This window comes from Nerophis lumbriciformis, linkage group LG17 (assembly GCF_033978685.3).
Source record: "Nerophis lumbriciformis linkage group LG17, RoL_Nlum_v2.1, whole genome shotgun sequence".
NCBI lineage: Eukaryota > Metazoa > Chordata > Actinopteri > Syngnathiformes > Syngnathidae > Nerophis > Nerophis lumbriciformis.
Window position 1 is genome coordinate 31,612,501 of NC_084564.2, and position 20,000 is coordinate 31,632,500.

The following is a 20,000-nucleotide window of genomic DNA, read 5'->3' on the forward strand; positions in this document are numbered from 1 at the left end:
CCTGGCAGAAGTTGAAGACCATGGTGCACTGGTCCCCCTTCGTCGTGTCTTTCAAGAAGCGCTACCCTTGGGTGCAGCTCGCCGGCCATGCAGGTACGGCACACACACACACACACACACACACACACACACACACACACACACACACACACACACACACACACACACACACACACACACACACACACACACACGAGGCGGGCACATGACCGCTTCCACACAGGCTTTAATCGTTAACTGCTTGTGTCCACCAAACCGCAGGTAACTTCCAGGCTGGGGAATATGGTCGCCTGTTAAAGCGGTACTGTGAGTGCGAGCAGCAATGCCTGCAGAAGTTGATGAAGGACACGCTTCGGCCCTATGTGCCTGGTTATTATGGTGTGGTGCAGAGAGATGAGCATGACTATAACCTCATGGATGATCTGCTGGCTGATTTCGACTCGCCCTCCATCATGGACTGTAAGATGGGCAGCAGGTGAGCGATCACGTATGAAATCTGCAGTTTGTGTAAGACCGTGTTTTTCAACCTTTTCTGAGCCAAGGCACATTTTTTGTGTTGAAAAAATGCGGAGGCACACCACCAGCAGAAATCATTAAAAAACGAAACTCAGTTGACAGTAAAAAGTCGTTGTCGCAATTGTTGGTTATGACTTTAAAGCATAACCAAGCATGTATCAATATAGCTCTTGTCTCAAAGTAGGTGTACTGTCACAACCTGTCACATCACACCCTGACTTATTTTGACTTTTTTGCTGTTTTTCTGTGTGTAGTGTTTTAGTTCTTGTCTTGCGCTCCTATTTTGGTGGCTTTTTTCGGTATTTTCATGTAGCAGTTACATGTCTTCCTTTGAGCGATATTTCTCGCATCTACTTTGTTTTAGCAATCAAGAATATTTCAGTTGTTTTTTATCCTTCTTTGTGGGGACATTGTTGATTGTCAAGTCATGTTCGGATGTACATTGTGGACGCTGTCTTTGCTCCACAGTAAGTCTTTGCTGTCGTCCAGCATTCTGTTTTTGTTTACTTTGTAGCCAGTTCAGTTTTAGTTTTGTTCTGCATAGCCTTCCCTAAGCTTACATGCCTTTTCTAGGGGCACTCACCTTTTGTTTATTTTTGGTTTAAGCATTAAACACCTTTTTACCTGCACACTGCCTCCCGCTGTTTCCGACATCTACAAAGCAATTAGCTACCTGCTGCCACCTACTGATATGGAAGAGTATTACACGGTTACTCTGCCGAGCTCGAGACAGCACCGACACTCAACAAGAACACATAATTTGCAGACTATAAATACTGGTTTGCAAAACATATATTTAACCCAAATACGTGAAATTAGATAATCTTCCACGGCACACCAGACTGTATCTCACGGCACACTAGTGTGCCGCGGCACAGTGGTTGAAAAACACTGGTATAAGATCATGTAACCTTTTATACCCTTAAATGTTTGCACTCTAACCAAAGCCCTTAGTTTTTTTTTGTTTAGAATCTATCCATCCATCCATTTACTACCGCAAATATTAGGAGCAAAATTAATCTCAGCTCAGTTCAATAGACATCAAAGGGTATTTAGCTTTTAATAAAGGGGGCTTGTGATGAATTTAGTCTTTTCTGCTCTGCTGGATACTCGTGTTAAACAATGCCAAAGCATCAAAGAGCTGTTTTTTACACAGGTTTGAATCGATCGGACAGTGTGCAGGTGTACCTAAAGTTGTGACCGGGTGAATTTATAAAATGTTTATGAAGTTTATTTTTGGACCGTGTCTGGAAAAGGGTGACGACTTCAAGAAATATATTCAAACAGTGTACATTTTCAAAAGATACATTGTTATACTATTGGAGAGGGTGGGGCGTGGTTTCATTTGCAATCTGGAAACACCTAAAAAAAAACGGAACATCTTGCAGACTGATTTAAAAAACGGGTTACAAAAGTGACGGGGGAACAGAATATACGCAACATTTACACCAAAGCATATCCGAAACATATTATCAAGACTACAAGAAAGTGTTTTAATTAGAATACAATCATCATACAGTAGGTCCCTTTTAAAACCTCTAAACGCTTAGTGGCCACATGCGTGGACAGCACATTTTAGCTCATATTTCCAAAATTGTGTACACTACTGAATTGGGGTCTTATGGCCGCTTATGTGGACACTTATACTGCCATCTGGTGGTGTCAGAAGAGTATAACATACAATGGAATTTGGGGAAAAAAAGTGTAAAAATAAGAATTAGCATGTCACTAAACATGAAGTACACGTTTGTGTACTTATGGACGAAGTACATCATATCAAAAGATGATTCTTAGTTTTTATTGTAATTAGGGTCCTATAAGCCCAAATAGCAAAGAGAAATAAAAAAAAAGCATGTAAACAAACAGTTTGGGCCTTAAGAGGATAAACCAACTAACCTGGACAATAAAGAATCTTGGAAGTCATACATGTTATTACTCACTACAGTTTACTGAATTTATGTTTTACACATTGGTCAACCTATTTTTACTTGGTATGCAGCAAGAATGTAGGTCTTATGCTCAGTGGCCTTGTGGTTAGAGTGTCCGCCCTGAGATGGGTAGGTCGTGAGTTCAAACCCCGGCCGAGTCATACCAAAGACTATAAAAAGGGGAGCCATTACCTCCCTGCTTGGCACTCTGCATCAAGGGTTGGAATTGGGGGTTAAATCACCAAAAATTATTCCCGGGTGCGGCCACTGCTGCTGCTCACTGCTCAACTCACCTCCCAGGGGGTGAACAAGGGGATGGGTCAAATGCAGAGGACAAATTTCAGCACACCTATCATTGGTACTTTAACTTTTTTAATCAATGGTGGTTACTTGTTTGCACTTGCATGACATCTAAAATCCTATCTCTCGTCAGTATCTCACAAAAGGGAGTACACAATTCTACTATTTTGTGTAAAAACATGTCTTTCTGCTTTAATGTGAGTCACTATTCATCAAGGTCATTGTGTTCTCTGGCATTGAATTGGTCTTAGAAGATGTTTCGCTTCGTTTTTTGAGCATGAACTGATGAAGCCTGTGCCGACGAAAGGTGAAACGTTTTCTTAGACAACCTATAACAGACCAGGGCAAAATACGGCCCATATGCGGCCCATTAAGATTTTCAATCCGGCCCGCCAGACGTTCGACATCATTTTTTAGACCTTTAACATCAAAACAATAGCCGCCATTATGATGTGCTGTTTTTAAATGAGCGTAATTCTTGAACTATACAAAGTATTTCAACGGTCGAAATCTGCGCTTTTGGGTGTTATAGGAGTTATTAAGGTAATCTAGGTCACAGCAGCTCAGACCAGGAACAAAGCAGAGTGGACGGGGTTTGTTTTCAGAGCCGCCAGCCCCAAACACATGTGTCAGGAACAGATGCAGAAGCAGATTTTTACGTGATGATATATCATATTGTAGGTGTTTATTACACTTTGCATTCATATTTTGCTGATTTTTAGATTTTTGTTGTGTTTTGCTTGATTGTAAAAGATACAGAACTATGGAGGAGCTGGTCTGAGAAGTCAAAGAGGAGCGATGTTAATATTCAGTGTTTTATTGTTTATAGTTAATATTGTAAATCCCACTTTCTTTATTTTAATGTACATTTTGGGTGTCCCGTTGAGTAAAAAAACTTTCAAATTCCATTCCGATTTTTTAACTTTTTTAGAACTTTATTGCACATTGTGACTTTTGGTATTAGTGTTTATGAAAAAAAGGGAGCCAAACACAAATATTGTACAGCAGATTTTTACAGCTAAATGTGTATATATCATTTATACACACATACACATTGGCCCCACAGACACATTTTTTCTCTCAATGGAGGCGGCATAGCTCGGTTGGTAGAGTGGCCGTGCCAGCAACTTGAGGGTTCCAGGTTCGATTCCAGCTTCCACCATCCTAGTCCCTGCCGTTGTGTCCTTGGGCAAGACACTTTACCCACCTGCTCCCAGTGACACCCACACTGGTTTAAATGTAACTTAGATATTGGCTTTCACTATGTAAAGCTCTTTGAGTCACTAGAGAAAAAGTGCTATATAAAATATAATTCACTCACTAATTCACAATGTGGCCCCCGAGTCAAAATATTTGCCCTGCTCTGACCTATAAAGTCCAGTTACAAACAAGGCGATGCCCTGAGAATCACATATGCATAAGAAAGCAGCGACATACAAATCAAACGTATCATTGATTCATATTAAAAATGGTTGACTTTTCTTTCATCAGGACCTATCTGGAGGAGGAGCTGATGAAAGCGAGAGAACGTCCACGTTTGAGACAGGATATGTACGAGAAGATGGTCGCTGTGGACCCCGGCGCGCCGACAGTGCAGGAGAGGGCTCAACAGGGCGTCCTCAAGCCCAGATACATGCAGTGGAGGGAGACGATCAGCTCCACGGCGACCCTGGGCTTTCGCATTGAGGGCATCAAGGTAAGAAGATTGCACTGCCAAGTAAATTAATTTTTAAAGACTGATAAATATGTTCCAGTCCATCAAGTTGCCACACGCAAGCAAAGCAGTTTATAGGGGACATGTTACAGTATGCAAAACCGACTTGTTATTAGTGTAACGGAGGCCAGCCGTGCGTATCGCTAATTTTTAGGTCTATTTTTTTAAAGGGGAACATTATCACAATTTCAGAAGGGTTAAAACCATTAAAAATCAGTTCCCAGTGGCTTATTTTATTTTTCGAAGTTTTTTTCAAAATTTTACCCATCACGCAATATCCCTAAAAAAAAGCTTCAAAGTGCCTGATTTTAAACATCGTTATATACACCCGTCCATTTTCCTGTGACGTCACACAGTGATGCCAATACAAACAAACATGGCGGATAGAACAGCAAGGAATAGCGACATTAGCTCGGATTCAGACTCGGATTTCAGCGGCTTAAGCGATTCAACAGATTACGCATGTATTGAAACGGATGGTTGTAGTGTGGAGGCAAGTAGCGAAAACGAAATTGAAGAAGAAACTGAAGCTATTGAGTCATATCGGTTTGAACCGTATGCAAGCGAAACCGACGAAAACGACACGACAGCCAGCGACACGGGAGAAAGCGAGGACGAATTCGGCGATCGCCTTCTAACCAACGATTGGTATGTGTTTGTTTGGCATTAAAGGAAACTAACAACTATGAACTAGGTTTACAGCATATGAAATACATTTGGCAACAACATGCACTTTGAGAGTGCAGACAGCCCAATTTTCATCAATTAATATATTCTGTAGACATACCCTCATCCGTGCTCTTTTCCTGAAAGCTGATCTGTCCAGTTTTGGAGTTGATGTCAGCAGGCCAGGGAAGCTAGGGTCGATATTCTTCTCATCTTCGGTGGCATAAGGGACGGTGTGAGCCAAGACATCCAGGGGGTTTAGCTCGCTCGTCTGCGGGAACAAACTGCCGCCATTGCTTGCCGTGCTACCGAGGTCCTTTGTCCCTGAATTGCTCACACACTCCGGCAGATTCAATGGGGGTCTGGCGGCAGATTTGTTTGACTTTATCGTTGGAAATGCATCTGCTTTGAGTGTCGCAGGATATCCACACATTCTTGCCAACTCTGTTGTAGCATAGCTTTCGTCGGTAAAGTGTGCGGAACAAACGTCCAATTTCTTGCCACTTTCGCATCTTTGGGCCACTGGTGCAACTTGAATCCGTTCCTGTTCGTGTTGTTACACGCTCCGACAACACACCGACGAGGCATGATGTCTCCAAGGTACGGAAAACAGTCGAAAAAACGGAAAATAACAGAGCTGATTTGACTCGGTGTTTGTAATGTGTTTGCGAAAATGGCGGATTGCTTCCCGATGTGACGTCACGTTGTGACGTCATCGCTCCGAGAGCGAATAATAGAAAGGCGTTTAATTCGGCAAAATTCACCCATTTAGAGTTCGGAAATCGGCTAAAAAAAAAAAGGTCTTTTTTCTGCAACATCAAGGTATATATTGACGCTTACATAGGTCTGGTGATAATGTTCCCCTTTAATGCTTGATTGGTGATGGACTGACACACCCTCCACCATCCACCGCTAGCTCGTCATCCACGTAATGGGCACCCCTGCAGTAAGGGAAGATCGCTACACAATGCAGAGCCGCTACATTTGCACAAACAGTATTTGTCCCTTTGTCTTGCCTGCTCAGTAATCAAAAGGAAAATAAGCAACGTGTTATGTTTATGTTAGTTCCGTATGTCAGAAAACGTGTCTCTCTCAGCGCCCTCACACAAAGTTTCTCACTAGCAAGTTGACTTCACTGAACCACTACAATGTCAGAGCTAAGCTAAGTGTGCAAACATTGTCACACGTAAAAACAACATTTATCAGCCGTTCCTGTGGGGTCTCCAAATCTTAGTCTGGCGCACAGAGGAGCTCTGTGTACTGCGCCAAGGCTGAGTGTAGTCTACAATATCTTGACTTCAGGGCTAATCCATTTTTTTCCCTCCTGGTGTACAAATGCTGCTCAGGCTGCAGTTTTCTGGATGAAACTTGTATCGCGACACGCGCTGAGCGGCCCACACATCAAGTCTACATGCAGAGGCTAAAATCGGCTGCTCTGAACAAGATAGTTGAGACAAGTTTGATCAAATGTTTAATCATTGGGGTATTTTGACCAAACAAACATGTTCAGAATCAGAATCAGAATACCTTTATTGTCATTGTATGGAAACAACGAAATTGGACAGCAATCCAGCCCAGTGCTTTTAAAACAACCTACATAAAATAGTCTTAGAACAACAAACAATGATAAAAATAAAATTTAAATTTTAAAACTAGGGATGTCCGATAATGGCTTTTTGCCGATATCCGATATTGTCCAACTCTTAATTACCGATACCGATATATACAGTCGTGGAATTAACACATTATTATGCCTAATTTGGACAACCAGGTATGGTGAAGATAAGGCCCTTTTAAAAAAAAAATAAAAAAAATAAGATAAATAAATTAAAAACATTTTCTTAAATGAAAAAGAAAATAAAACAATATAAAAACAGTTACATAGAAACTAGTAATTAATGAAAATGAGTAAAATTAACTGTTAAAGGTTAGTACTATTAGTGGACCAGCAGCACGCACAATCATGTGTGCTTACGGACTGTATCCCTTGCAGACTGTATTGATATATATTGATATATAATGTAGGAACCAAAATATTAATAGCAGAAAGAAACAACCCTTTTGTGTGAATGAGTGTAAATGGGGGAGGGAGGTTTTTTGGGTTCATGTACTAATTGTAAGTGTAAATTATCGGACACCTCTATTAAAAACATAATAAAATGTTGAAAACATATTGCACAACAGATCTCAATCAGAGGTACCCAAGTTAATAAAGTGGTGAGTGTTCAGGTACGTGCAGAGTTTAGGGCAATAACAGCTCTAGGATAGAAACTGTTTTTCAATCTATTTGTCCTTGCTTTGATGGTCTTATAGCGCCTCCCTGAGGGCAAGAGTTCCAGCCAGTGTTGTCAAGATACCAACAGTGTGTTTTAATCCGTGAAAACATGTCTAAATATGTCTCCTTTGAAATGAATATAGTAGTACCTCAACTTGAATGGTTCTGTGACAAAGCGCTTAACTCAAAGCACTTGTATCTTAAATCAAGGTCTCCATTGAAATGAATTGACATTGGTGCTTGGCCCCCTAAAAAACAGCACGATTTTTTGGAAAATAAATTGTGTCTGAGAAACAATGCAGTATAATTAAGTGTAAACACCTATAGTAATTTTATAAAGTCATTTAATAATAATGTACGGCATTTACCTTGGACAGTGGAGTTTAACGTTATTTCCTTCAAGTTGCTTCTCCTTCAAACACACAATCAGCATCTTTTCCATGTTTTCATGGATTAATGTCAACGTTTAGATATTATCCTCACATTCTGGACTGACTTTAGACTCATTATGGTGCAGACTAGCATACACTACAGCTCTCTGTCATGTTTTTGTTGATTTCTCTTTGATTGAAGGAATATCCTCCACTTCTTCTTCTTCTCAGCACTGCACTGCAAAAACTGAAATCTAAGTAAGATTAAATATCTCAAATAAGGGTGATATTTGCTTATTTTCTGTCTGATAAGATAATTCTTCTCACTAAGCAGATTTTATGTTAGAGTGTTTTACTTGTTTTAAGGGTTTTGGTCCTAAATGATCTCAGTAAGATACTACAGCTTGTTGCTGAGATTTGATGACCTATATTGAGTATTGAGTAAAACATGCTTGAAACTAGAATATCAACTGTTGCAAAGCTGTGTCATCAACACTCATTCATCATACCATGAATTGATTAATGTGAATAAGTTGAAAAACGTATTCGGGTGTTACCATTTAGTGGTCAATTGTACGGAATATGTACTGTACTGTGCAATCTACTAATAAAAGTTGCAATTAATCAATCAACACTCACAAGCATAAAACTACTTTTTTAAAGTATTAATTTCTTACTTCAAGCATGAAAAAAAAATCATGATGCCGAGCGCATATCATTATGTCAAGATAATGGCACTAGCATTTACTTAATTTAAGAATATTTTTCCACATAATGAGCAAAAAGGTCTCTTCTTTTTTTTCTACCAAGAAAAGTGCGCTTGTTATTAGTGAGAATATACTTATTTTACGGTATTTTTGCATTCATTGAGGTTAGCTAATTTGACTTGTTTTGGAAAGTCTTGACAAGCCAAATTTTCTTGTTCTATTGGCAGATCATTTTGCTTAGTTCAAATAAAATACCCCTCATTTTTGTATTTTTTTTTCTTGTTTTTCAACACTGACTTTTTGCAGTGTGTCCTTCACACTCACGTTTATCCTCGCCATGCATGAAAAAACAAAGATATGTCTACCTCTAGCTGTAAGCTAACGCTTGCGAGTAAGACCAGATGTTTTGGGCCGACCTTTGTGATATTTGCTACGCCAACTAATGACCGGAATGCTTGTAAATCAAATGTTTGCATGCAACTTAAAGCATAACAATTAGCCGAGAGACAACTCTTGTCTCAAAACACACTTAAGTTAAGGTACCCAATGTTGGCGTTAACACAATTTTTGTGTCTTTTTACGCATTGAAATCAGAAAGGACGTACATTTCCGGAAGTTCACGCGTCCCTGGGGTGCAGATATATTTTTTTTAACCGACCCTGCCTTCTCCGGGTCAAAACTCCGGTTTGCTTGTTTTTTTTTATCGATTATCGCTTTCCGCCTGTGTTTTGTTTTGTATATATTTGCCGGTGTTGTGAAAGAATGTGATTGCCTGCCAAAAATGTATTTCCTTGGCGGGAGCGCGCACCACTCCCTAAACCTGCATTGCTCGGGCTTGGTCTGTCCACAGCGGATTACTAGGTGTGAGACAAACACCTTATCTTCATGTTATTGTAACGCTACATTATTTAAGCTTTTATCGTGTCCGGAAAATGACAGTTTGCATTCTCTGTGGTATTAATGAGATTTAAAGGAGTGTTGGTAGTCCCATGTTGATGTGATAAAACCTCTTTCTTGTTTGGAAGATACATACAATTGTAACTGTCATTTCTTCCTGCACATAATACATATCTATACAGTGTATGGACGTAGTCATTTATGTAAAATGTTCATTGAATGTAGTAATATTGCATGACAAAAAGTGATTTAACGTAATATTTTGATATTTACACATGGCATATTTACACACGCATATTTGACTAGAATACCCGTATGGGCATTACATATATCAACATCAAGTACCTACTGTACTGTTAACTTGTTGAAATACCATTTACAAAGCTAAAATCTACCCAAACCACCACTTTGCTGCTGCCAAAAATGTATTTCAAGTAATATTTTGACACTGACACATCTTATCTCTGCATAATTTACTGGAATACCCTTATGGGCATTACATATATCAACATCAAGTACCTACTGTACTGTTTACTTGTTGAAATACCCTTCAAATCAATTTTTGGCAGCAGCAAAGTGGTCGTTTAGGTAGATTTTAGCTCTAAAAAGGGTATTTTAACAAGTAAACAGTACAGTAGTTACTTGATGTTGATATATGTAATGCCCGTAAGGGTATTCTAGTCAAATATGCAGAGATAAGATGTGTCAGTGGTCCTCGTCTGCCAGAAAATGTTGATTTTGGGAAGGCAGCGGTAAAGTTTAGATCCATGAAGGAGAGAAGAAAGTGAATGAATGTTTATAACTTATTAAATTTACATATGCATAGAAATTTGTTTTCTTTTGTATTATTTTTTTTAATGAATGAAGTAACGTTTATGGGGCGGCATGGCATAGTGGGTAGAGCAACCGTGCCAGAAACCTGAGGGTTGCAGGTTCGCTCCCCGCCTCTTACCATCCAAAAAAAAAAATCGCTGCCGTTGTGTCCTTGGGCGGGACACTTCACCCTTTGCCCCCGGTGCCACTCACACCGGTGAATTGAATGATGAATGATAGGTGGTGGTCGGAGGGGCCGTTGGCGCAAATTGCAGCCACGCTTCCGTCAGTCTACCCCAGGGCAGCTGTGGCTATGAAAGTAGCTTACCACCACCAGGTGTGAATGAATGATGGGTTCTACATGTAAAGCGACTTTGGGTACTTAGAAAAGCGCTATATAAATCCCAGTTATTATTATTATTATGACAACCTTTTTCCAAAACACAATATAGAATGTGAGATATAACAGGATAATGCATACATTTGTCATTTGTTTGCAACTGTCATTTCTTCCTGCACATAATAAATATGTATAGTGTTTGGATGTAGTCATTTATGTAAAATGTTCATTAAATGTAATATTGCCTGACAAAAAGTGATTCAACGATATTTACACACGCATATTTGACTAGAATACCGTTATGGGCATTACATATATCAACATCAAGTATCTACTGTACTGTTTACTTGTTGAAATACCCTTCAAATCAAATTTTGGCTGCAGCAAAGTGGTGATTTGGGTAGATTTTAGCTCTAAAAAGGGTATTTCAACAAGTAAATCGTACAGTAGGTACTTGATGTTGATATATGTAATGCCCATAAGGGTATTCTAGTCAAATATGCAGAGATAAGATGTGTCAGTGGTCCTCGTCAGCCAGAGAATGTTGATTTTGGGACGGCAGCGGTAAAGTTTAGATTCATGAAGAAAGTGAATGAATGTTTATAACTGAATAAATGTACATATGCATATACATTTGTTTTCTTTTGTATTATTTTTCTTATTAATTAAAGGCCTACTGAAATGCGATTTTCTTATTTAAACGGGGATAGCAGGTCCATTCTATGTGTCATACTTGATCATTTCGCGATATTGCCATATTTTTGCTGAAAGGATTTAGTAGAGAACATCGACGATAAAGTTCCCAACTTTTGGTCGCTGATAAAAAAAGCCTTGCCTGTACCGGAAGTAGCAGACGAGTAGCGTGACGTCACAGGTTGTGGAGCTCCTCACATCTGCACATTGTTTACAATCATGGCCACCAGCAGCGAGAGCGATTCGGACCGAGAAAGCGACAATTTCCCCATTAATTTGAGCGAGGATGAAAGATTCGTGGATGAGGAAAGTGAGAGTGAAGGACTAGAGGGCAGTGGGAGCGATTCAGATAGGGAAGATGCTGTGAGAGGCAGGTGGGACCTGATATTCAGCTGGGAATGACTAAAACAGTAAATAAACACAAGACATATATATACTCTATTAGCCACAACACAACCAGGCTTATATTTAATATGCCACAAATTAATCCCGCATAACAAACACCTCCCCCCTCCCGTCCATATAACCCGCCAATACAACTCAAACACCTGCACAACACACTTAATCCCACAGCCCAAAGTACCGTTCACCTCCCCAAAGTTCATACAGCACATATATTTCCCCAAAGTCCCCAAAGTTACGTACGTGACATGCACATAGCGGCACGCACGAACGGGCAAGCGATCAAATGTTTGGACGCCGCAGCTGCATGCGTACTCACGGTACCGCGTCTGCATATCCAACTCAAAGTCCTCCTGGTAAGAGTCTCTGTTGTCCCAGTTCTCCACAGGCCAATGGTAAAGCTTGACTGTCATCTTCCGGGAATGTAAACAATGAAACGCCGGCTGTGTTTGTGTTGCTGCAGCCGCCCGCAATACACCGCTTCCCACCTACAGCTTTCTTCTTTGCTGTCTCCATTGTTCATTGAACAAATTGCAAAAGATTCACCAACACAGATGTCCAGAATACTGTGGAATTTTGCGATGAAAACAGACGACTTAATAGCTGGCCACCATGCTGTCCCAAAATGTCCTCTACAATCCGTGACGTCACGCGCAGACGTCATCATACCGAGACGTTTTCAGCAGGATATTTCGCGCGAAATTTAAAATTGCACTTTAGTAAGCTATGCCGTATTGGCATGTGTTGCAATGTTAAGATTTCATCATTAATCATTTAAACTATCAGACTGCGTGGTCGGTGGTAGTGGGTTTCAGTAGGCCTTTAAGTAACGTTTATGACAACCTTTTTCCAAAACACAATATAAAATGTGAGATATAACAGGATAATGCATACATTTATCATTTGTTTGCAAAATGCTTACAAAAAAAGTGGGACCCCAAAAATGTACTGTGGGACCCCATTTGGAGAATTCCTAACGCCAACACTGGTACCACTGTAATTCAATTCACAGACTGGCTTTAAACGCGTGCTTCTTTTCTCTTCCAGAAAGCCGATGGCACTTGCAACACTAACTTTAAGATGACCAAGCTCAAAGAGCAAGTGATGCGGGCCTTGGAGGACTTTGTGGATGGGAACACTCAGACACTGGTGTGTTTCCACCAGCCTTTTATATCACTGATCATTCACTTTTAACAATCACACTGTGAGGGGGAGGGGGGATCACACAAAGGAACATACCTGGCGGACTTGTAACATTTTCACTTTCTCGTTCATCTAGAAAGTTTACCTGCAGCGGTTGGAGGAACTTCGGTCCGTGTTGGAGCAGTCAGAGTTCTTCAAGACACATGAGGTGACACACACACACACACACACACACACACACACACACACACACACACACACACACACACACACACTAGAGATGCGCGGTTTGCGGACACAACCGCGGAGTCCGCGGATTATCCGCGGATCGGGCGGATGAAATTAAAAAAACTAAGATTTTATCCGCTCGCGGGTCGGGTCGGGCGGATTAATTTTTTTTTTTTTTTTTTTTTTTTTGCGGGTGGCAGTTAAACCAATTCGGAAATATATATACATAGTTAAATGTTGTTACCCACATACGAAAAACGAGCAGGCACCTGCTGCATATGCCACAACAGAAGAAGAAAAAAGAAAAGAGATGGACACTTTTACGGAGCGGAGAAGGGACGCCTCGCCGGGGTCCGGGACCGAGGCCCCTTCCCCCGAGAGGGCCCCACCGGGAGCCGTAGCTGAGGCGATCCGCGAGAAGGGCCCGACGCACGTCCAGGGTCACTACCGCGCCCACCGCACCGACACCCCGCCTCGTCCGCTTTCGACGCGGCCGGCGTCACGCGCAGCAGGTAAGCAGCTTACCTGCCCGCCACCCCCGTGGCCGGGGGCTCGTAACATGGGTCACTCCGCGCGCTCCGCCCGCGCAGCTTACCTGCTTGCCACCCCTGTTGCCGGGGGCGCGTAACAGGGGTCACTCCGCGCGTAGTGCGCTCATGAAAGGGGTGGGGCTCACCCTGGTTGATATAGAGAGCAGGACGGTGGCCATGGAAGTTGGAACCCGCTAAGGAGTGTGTAACAACCCACCTGCCGAATCAACTAGCCCTGAAAATGGATGGCGCTGGAGCGTGGGCCCATATCTGGCCGTCGCCGGCAGCGAGACGCGCTTGGAGGTGCGCTCAGCGCGGCTCCCATATGATTGCGCACAGGTGTGCGTCTGGGTCGTGACAGCGTGGCACGCGAATGTCTGTGCATTGGATCAGTCTCCTTTCTTTAACAGGCAAAAGCTTTATAACCTCACCATACCTGCCAACTTTTAAATCAGAAAAACCTAGTAGCCAGGGTCCAAGGGCCGCAGGCCCCGGTAGGTCCAGGACAAAGTCCTGGTGGAGGGTTCAGGGCTTCGCCCCCCGACGCAAAATGACTATTAGCATTCAGACAGGTTAAAATGTTGCTAAAACCATCACTTTTCTATCAGTCACAGTGACTTTTCAAAATAAAAATATTACAGCAAAAATCATATGGGTTGATTGACATGTTTATTCTGTAAGCTAACTTCAATAGTTTGAAATTATTTTGACAGTTAATGCCAGTTATCCTGTCAACCTTTCACAAGACTTCAATTTGTTAATTGAAAGTATAAATAGTATAAACACTTTTTACAGTATGTCGTGCTGTGAAATATAGCCGACAGGATTGTGCATGCATGGTGCAGGAGAACAAAGGACTTCTTTCATTTAAGGTTTGTGATAAACCATCAAACTCATTCGTTAAAAGGACTCTATAGTAATATAAAGCGAATTTTTCTGGACATTATCATGCAAGAAAAGTTTATTTTTGGGATCGCGATCACCGCGTAATGATTTTTAAAGGTTGCATTACATTATTAACTGTCCCATGTGATCAGCCAGTGCGATTGGAAGTCCATGCTCAATTATTGCCTCCGTAAATAAAACTTCGGCATTTATCACATCCAAAGAATCTGTTTGGGCGACGAAAAACGTTGAAAGTTTTCCACTTGTATCGCTAGCAACGGCATTAGACTTGTGTTTTTTTGTCCCAACGTGGTCTTTTACATCGCTAATTCCTCCGTGTCCGATCGAAAAATCTTGTCTGCACAAGGTGCAATTCGCGTAGTTTTCACCCTTTTTTTAAATTTTTTTATTAATATTAGATATATAACAACGGGCGGATGGTGGGCGGGTGCAAATCTGATCAAACGTTACATCGGGTGGATGGCGGATGGTTGACGACTTTCTGACGCGGTTGCGGATGAAATAATTGCCTATCCGCGCATCTCTAACACACACACACACACATTCCTAAAGAAACCTGTCAGCCCAGTTGAAGGTTGTTTGATATTTCCTTATCAGAGCCCATTCTTGAACATCTTCTCTCTCTCTCTGCTTCCACAGGTGGTGGGCAGCTCGCTGCTGTTTGTGCACGACGCCTCGGGCAAGGCCCAAGTGTGGATGATCGACTTCGGGAAGACCGTGCCCCTGCCGACCCCCAAAACCCTAAACCACAGGACCCCCTGGGAGGAGGGCAACCAGGAAGACGGCTACCTGTGGGGACTGGACAACTTGATAGACATCCTCAGCGCCATGCTTCCGCAGTCTCAGACATCTTGAGCGGGACTTTTTGATGAAGGATGGAAGATTGAACAAAAGTGGAGAATCTGGACTTCCGCTCCACGCAACACGTCTTTTCTGTTGTACCATTGCCGGACTTTTACTGCACAGTGGAATTTGCCTCTGCTTGGAGACACTTGCAACATAGGACTACTTGTCTCCCTCTTCTGGTTGGAGGTGCACATTACACTGAGATAATCTGCACAAAAATCTTTTCTTGCTGCCTTGGAGGTTCTTGCATTGAAATCTACTGCAACACTAACACACTGGTCAAAACCACGTGTCTAGCAACTTGTGTAAATACAAATGTATTTAATTTTTCAAACCTTTATATTAACCCCCTTATCTTCTTTGTACAATACCCGTCCGTGCCTGTAATGTTTTTTAAGTGACAAATCCAGCTATTTTTCTCCCACTAGAAACATTTTTATACAACAATTAATGAAAGTGAAAGTATGGGATTTTTGTTTTCCATTATTCTAAACACAAGCAGCAGTGTGGTTGTCGCACTATGCATCCTCAGAAAGCCATGGATCAAAACAAGCCGTGCCTCTTTAGTGTGTTTAATCTGGCAAGCAGCACCCAGGTTTACGCGCTCTTCCAGTGGAAACGGTGATTAAAAACGGCAACGAGTTTTCTTTGTATCCTGATGTTGTTTTTTTTAATCACTGGATTTACTCGGAAAACAGCAACAATTGCATATGATTTTAAATGAATGGTCAGTGTCTGCTCTGTCCTTGATTGGAGTGCAGTAGGAATAATAATATCTTCCTGTTGCCCTTTGACTGTTCACTTGTTTCCCTGAATGATGTCTAGTTATCTGTCAAGAGTCATCCTCACCTCTAAAAAGTCAACATTCTGTCACACAGAGGCATGGTCTTGTGTTTACAAAGTGTTATATGCTACTACTTCTACTTTCATGCATGTCTAACAGTTAACAGGGTTTTTGTTTAGTTTTTTCCAACTGGGAGCTTTATGTGAGGAAACTGGATACAGTAATATTGTATATTCTGGAAAGGCATTTTATGTCGAAAAACTGCAGCGACAACAATAACTGGTTACATTTTGATATGAAATCCCTGCTTTGTCATGAAGGTCGTGGATTGCAATAAACTGGAAATAAGATTTATATAAGGGTTTATTTTTCTTCTTATTTTATTTCAGCGTCAGATGTTTTTAAACTTACACTTCTTTTTTTCTCACTTCAAACGAGTTCGTATTTCAAAAATAATATTTTGAGGGATTGTAGCTCTTTAAAGGCCATTATGTTTGCGTAATTGTACTGTAGAAAGCAAAAGTAAAAATATCTTTTTTTTTAACGTACACATTATCCAACTTTAACAGCGACACGCATCGTGTGGACATATACAAAGTAAAAGTTCAATGTTAGTGTAACCGAGAGATTGATTGATTGATTGAGACTTTTATTAGTAGGTTGCACAGTGGAGTACATATTCCGTACAATTGACCACTAAATGGTAACACCCGAATAAGTTTTTCAACTTGTTTTTCAACTTCTTTAAGTCGGGGTCCACTTAAATTGATTCATGATACAAATATATACTATCAGATATATACTGTCATCATAATACAGTCATCACACAAGATCATCACATTGAATTATTTACATTATTTACAATCCGGGGTGTGGAGGGGGGCGGGGGTTGGGTTTGGTTGTTATCATCAGTCATCAACAATTAATAACAGAGAAATGGATATTAGAACAGTGAGAGAGAGAGAGAGAGAGAGAGAGAGAGAAGTAGGGTTTATATATGTCGCCTATACTGTATAAAACTACAAAATAAACACGGAGGCTCCAGTTTTACACAAGGACCACTTTATTTCCTTTGTTTTCAACGTGTCACCACTTCCGCGCTTAGCGCCTTCAAAATAAGAGCTCAGGGCATGTACTGTATAACAGCTTATAACAGGAACTTAACATCACAAAGAAGCAAGTCCATAAAAATAGGTTACATACCCACAAGGAAGTAGGTGTCGGGTTTAAGAAGAAAGATTAAGGACCTTAGCAACACCTGGTAGAAGGTCCCTACAAAGGGACAGAGGATAAGGGTCGTAGGTCATCACAGGTTGACTCTCAAGTAAATAAACTGGGTGTTGGCCGGAGTGATCGGCATCAAGGTTTGACCCACAAGAGGGGGTCTACAGGAAAGGTATTTAAACACAATGTTCCGACAAGACAGCAGAATGAAGAGATCTGGCACTTCTTCTCCGAGAGTTGGGCGGTGTAGCTCGGTTGGTAGAGCGGCCGTGCCAGCAACTTGAGGGTTGCAGGTTCAATCCCTGCTTCCGCCATCCTAGTCACTGCCGTTGTGTCCTTACCCACCTGCTCCCAGTGCCACCCACACTGGTTTAAATGTAACTTAGATATTGGGTTTCACTATGTAAAGCGCTTTGAGTCACTAGAGAAAAGCGCTATATAAATATAATTCACTTCACTAGAGTTGCAACTCTAGTCCATTCCTCTTAGTGTCTCCTTGGCTAGTCACCCATAAACTAGGGGTGTAACGGTACACAAAAATTTCGGTTCGGTACGTACGTCGGTTTAGAGGTCACGGTTCGGTTCATTTTCAGTACAGTAAGAAAACAACAAAATATTTACTTTTTTTGGTTATTTATTTACCAAATTTGTAAACAATGGCTTTATCCTTTTAACATTGGGAACACTAATAATTCAACATTAAACTGCCTCAATTTGTTGCTCAGATTAAGTAAAATGACAAAACTTTTCTTCTACATATAAAAAGTGCAACATTAAACAGTTTCAAGTCAACTTATCATGCTTAATTTATTACAGCATTTGGGAAGCCTGTAGTTGATTTTTATTATGTAAACGTTATATTTTTATCAACATGTGATAAGCAGGGACCCTGCCATTCAAAACTAGGCTGTTGCATTACTAATGATTAATGTAACTATAGCTGACAAAAATAGTACAATAGCAATAGGAGAGACTATTCATCCCTGAACACCATGGAGTTCATGTAAGCTTTATGATGCACTTACATTATTATATCAACCATTAGAGATAGAAACTCTTCATTTAACATAATAGCCTTTTTTGCTGCTTCAACACAGCTCAATCAACACAGAAAAAGGTAAAGTGAAATAACAGACAAACAGGGCTTTGCTGTCCGTAACACACACACACACCGTAAAATGAGCTAACGTTACGCTAAAAGCGAAATAGCCTTCACCTCAAGCCAGGACTGCGAGCGAGCTGAGCTGCCTTTTATATTTCTAGAAGGTCAACGGGCTCATAGTGATGTTACTAGTAGTTGACTGGGAGGTGTTTATTATAAATTGGGGAGAGTCCGCAGCCTGACGATTACCTGCTATACGCTAAGCACTGACACCATGCGCTCTGAATATGCACTGCTGATTGGCTGTTACCGCTCTGTTTGTAACCAATCAGATGGTTGTGTGGGTGGGACAATGCTGGGTGCTGCTTAGAGGACTGACAGAAACAGAGGCAGAAGGAAGCGGAGGCGGCTACTTAATATGTTCGTGTGGAAACTCGTTCGGTACACCTCCGAACCGAACCGAAACCCCCGTACTGAAACGGTTCAATACAAATACACGTACCGTTACACCCCTACCCATCACACCACCATCAAATATACAACAATTGTCTAAAAAAATTATGTCGAACGTCCGGCGGGCCGGATTTAAAATCTTAGCGGGCCTCATGCTGCGTATTTTGCCCAGGTCTGCACTAGATTATGTAAAGAAACGTGGGATCACAATTTGCATTTTAATGGGACATTTACACATTTTGTTTAGCTTTGCCAATTTAGGCTATACAAATTACATTTCTAAAATGTTTTTTTATTTTTTATTGTTGCGTAACATGGAAATATAAATACTAGAGAAGCTTGTAGAGGTTATTAGGCATACTTGCCAACCTTGACACCTCCGATTTCGGGAGGTGGTCGGTGGTCGGGGGTGGGGCAGGGCGTGGTTGGGGGGCGTGGTTAAGAGGAGAGGAGTATATTGACAGCTAGAATTCACCAAGTCAAGTATTTCATACATATATATATATATATATATATATATATATATATATATATATATATATATATATATGTGTGTATATATATAAAGGTAAAAGCCAGTAAATTAGAATATTTTGAAAAACTTGATTTATTTCAGTGATTGCATTCAAAAGGTGTAACTTGTACATTATATTTATTCATTGCACACAGACTGATGCATTCAAATGTTTATTTCATTTAATTTTGATGATTTGAAGTGGCAACAAATGAAAATCCAAAATTCCGTGTGTCACAAAATTAGAATATTACTTAAGGCTAATACAAAAAAGGGATTTTTAGAAATGTTGGCCAACGAAAAGTATGAAAATGAAAAATATGAGCATGTACAATACTCAATACTTGGTTGGAGCTCCTTTTGCCTCAATTACTGCGTTAATGCGGCGTGGCATGGAGTCGATGAGTTTCTGGCACTGCTCAGGTGTTATGAGAGCCCAGGTTGCTCTGATAGTGGCCTTCAACTCTTCTGCATTTTTGGGTCTGGCATTCTGCATCTTCCTTTTCACAATACCCCACAGATTTTCTATGGGGCTAAGGTCAGGGGAGTTGGCGGGCCAATTTAGAACAGAAATACCATAGTCCGTAAACCAGGCACGGGTAGATTTTGCGCTGTGTGCAGGCGCCAAGTCCTGTTGGAACTTGAAAT

The 20,000-nt window shown here is 41.0% G+C and overlaps 1 protein-coding gene across 1 annotated transcript in view; it reads left to right on the forward strand.

Moving 5' to 3' along the window:
- The window catches only part of itpkcb (inositol-trisphosphate 3-kinase Cb), a 64,214-nt gene extending 47,790 nt beyond the window's left edge, over positions 1-16,424 (forward strand). Inside the window, exons 3-8 of the mRNA XM_061973084.1 lie at positions 1-93; positions 262-475; positions 4,236-4,440; positions 12,670-12,771; positions 12,902-12,973; positions 15,069-16,424. The exon at positions 1-93 is cut by the window's left edge and continues 7 nt beyond it. Coding sequence (XP_061829068.1) covers positions 1-93; positions 262-475; positions 4,236-4,440; positions 12,670-12,771; positions 12,902-12,973; positions 15,069-15,284 — 902 coding nt within the window. The 3' untranslated portion in view covers positions 15,285-16,424. The remainder of the gene's footprint in view (positions 94-261; positions 476-4,235; positions 4,441-12,669; positions 12,772-12,901; positions 12,974-15,068) is intronic.
- Positions 16,425-20,000: the final 3,576 nt, after the last annotated feature.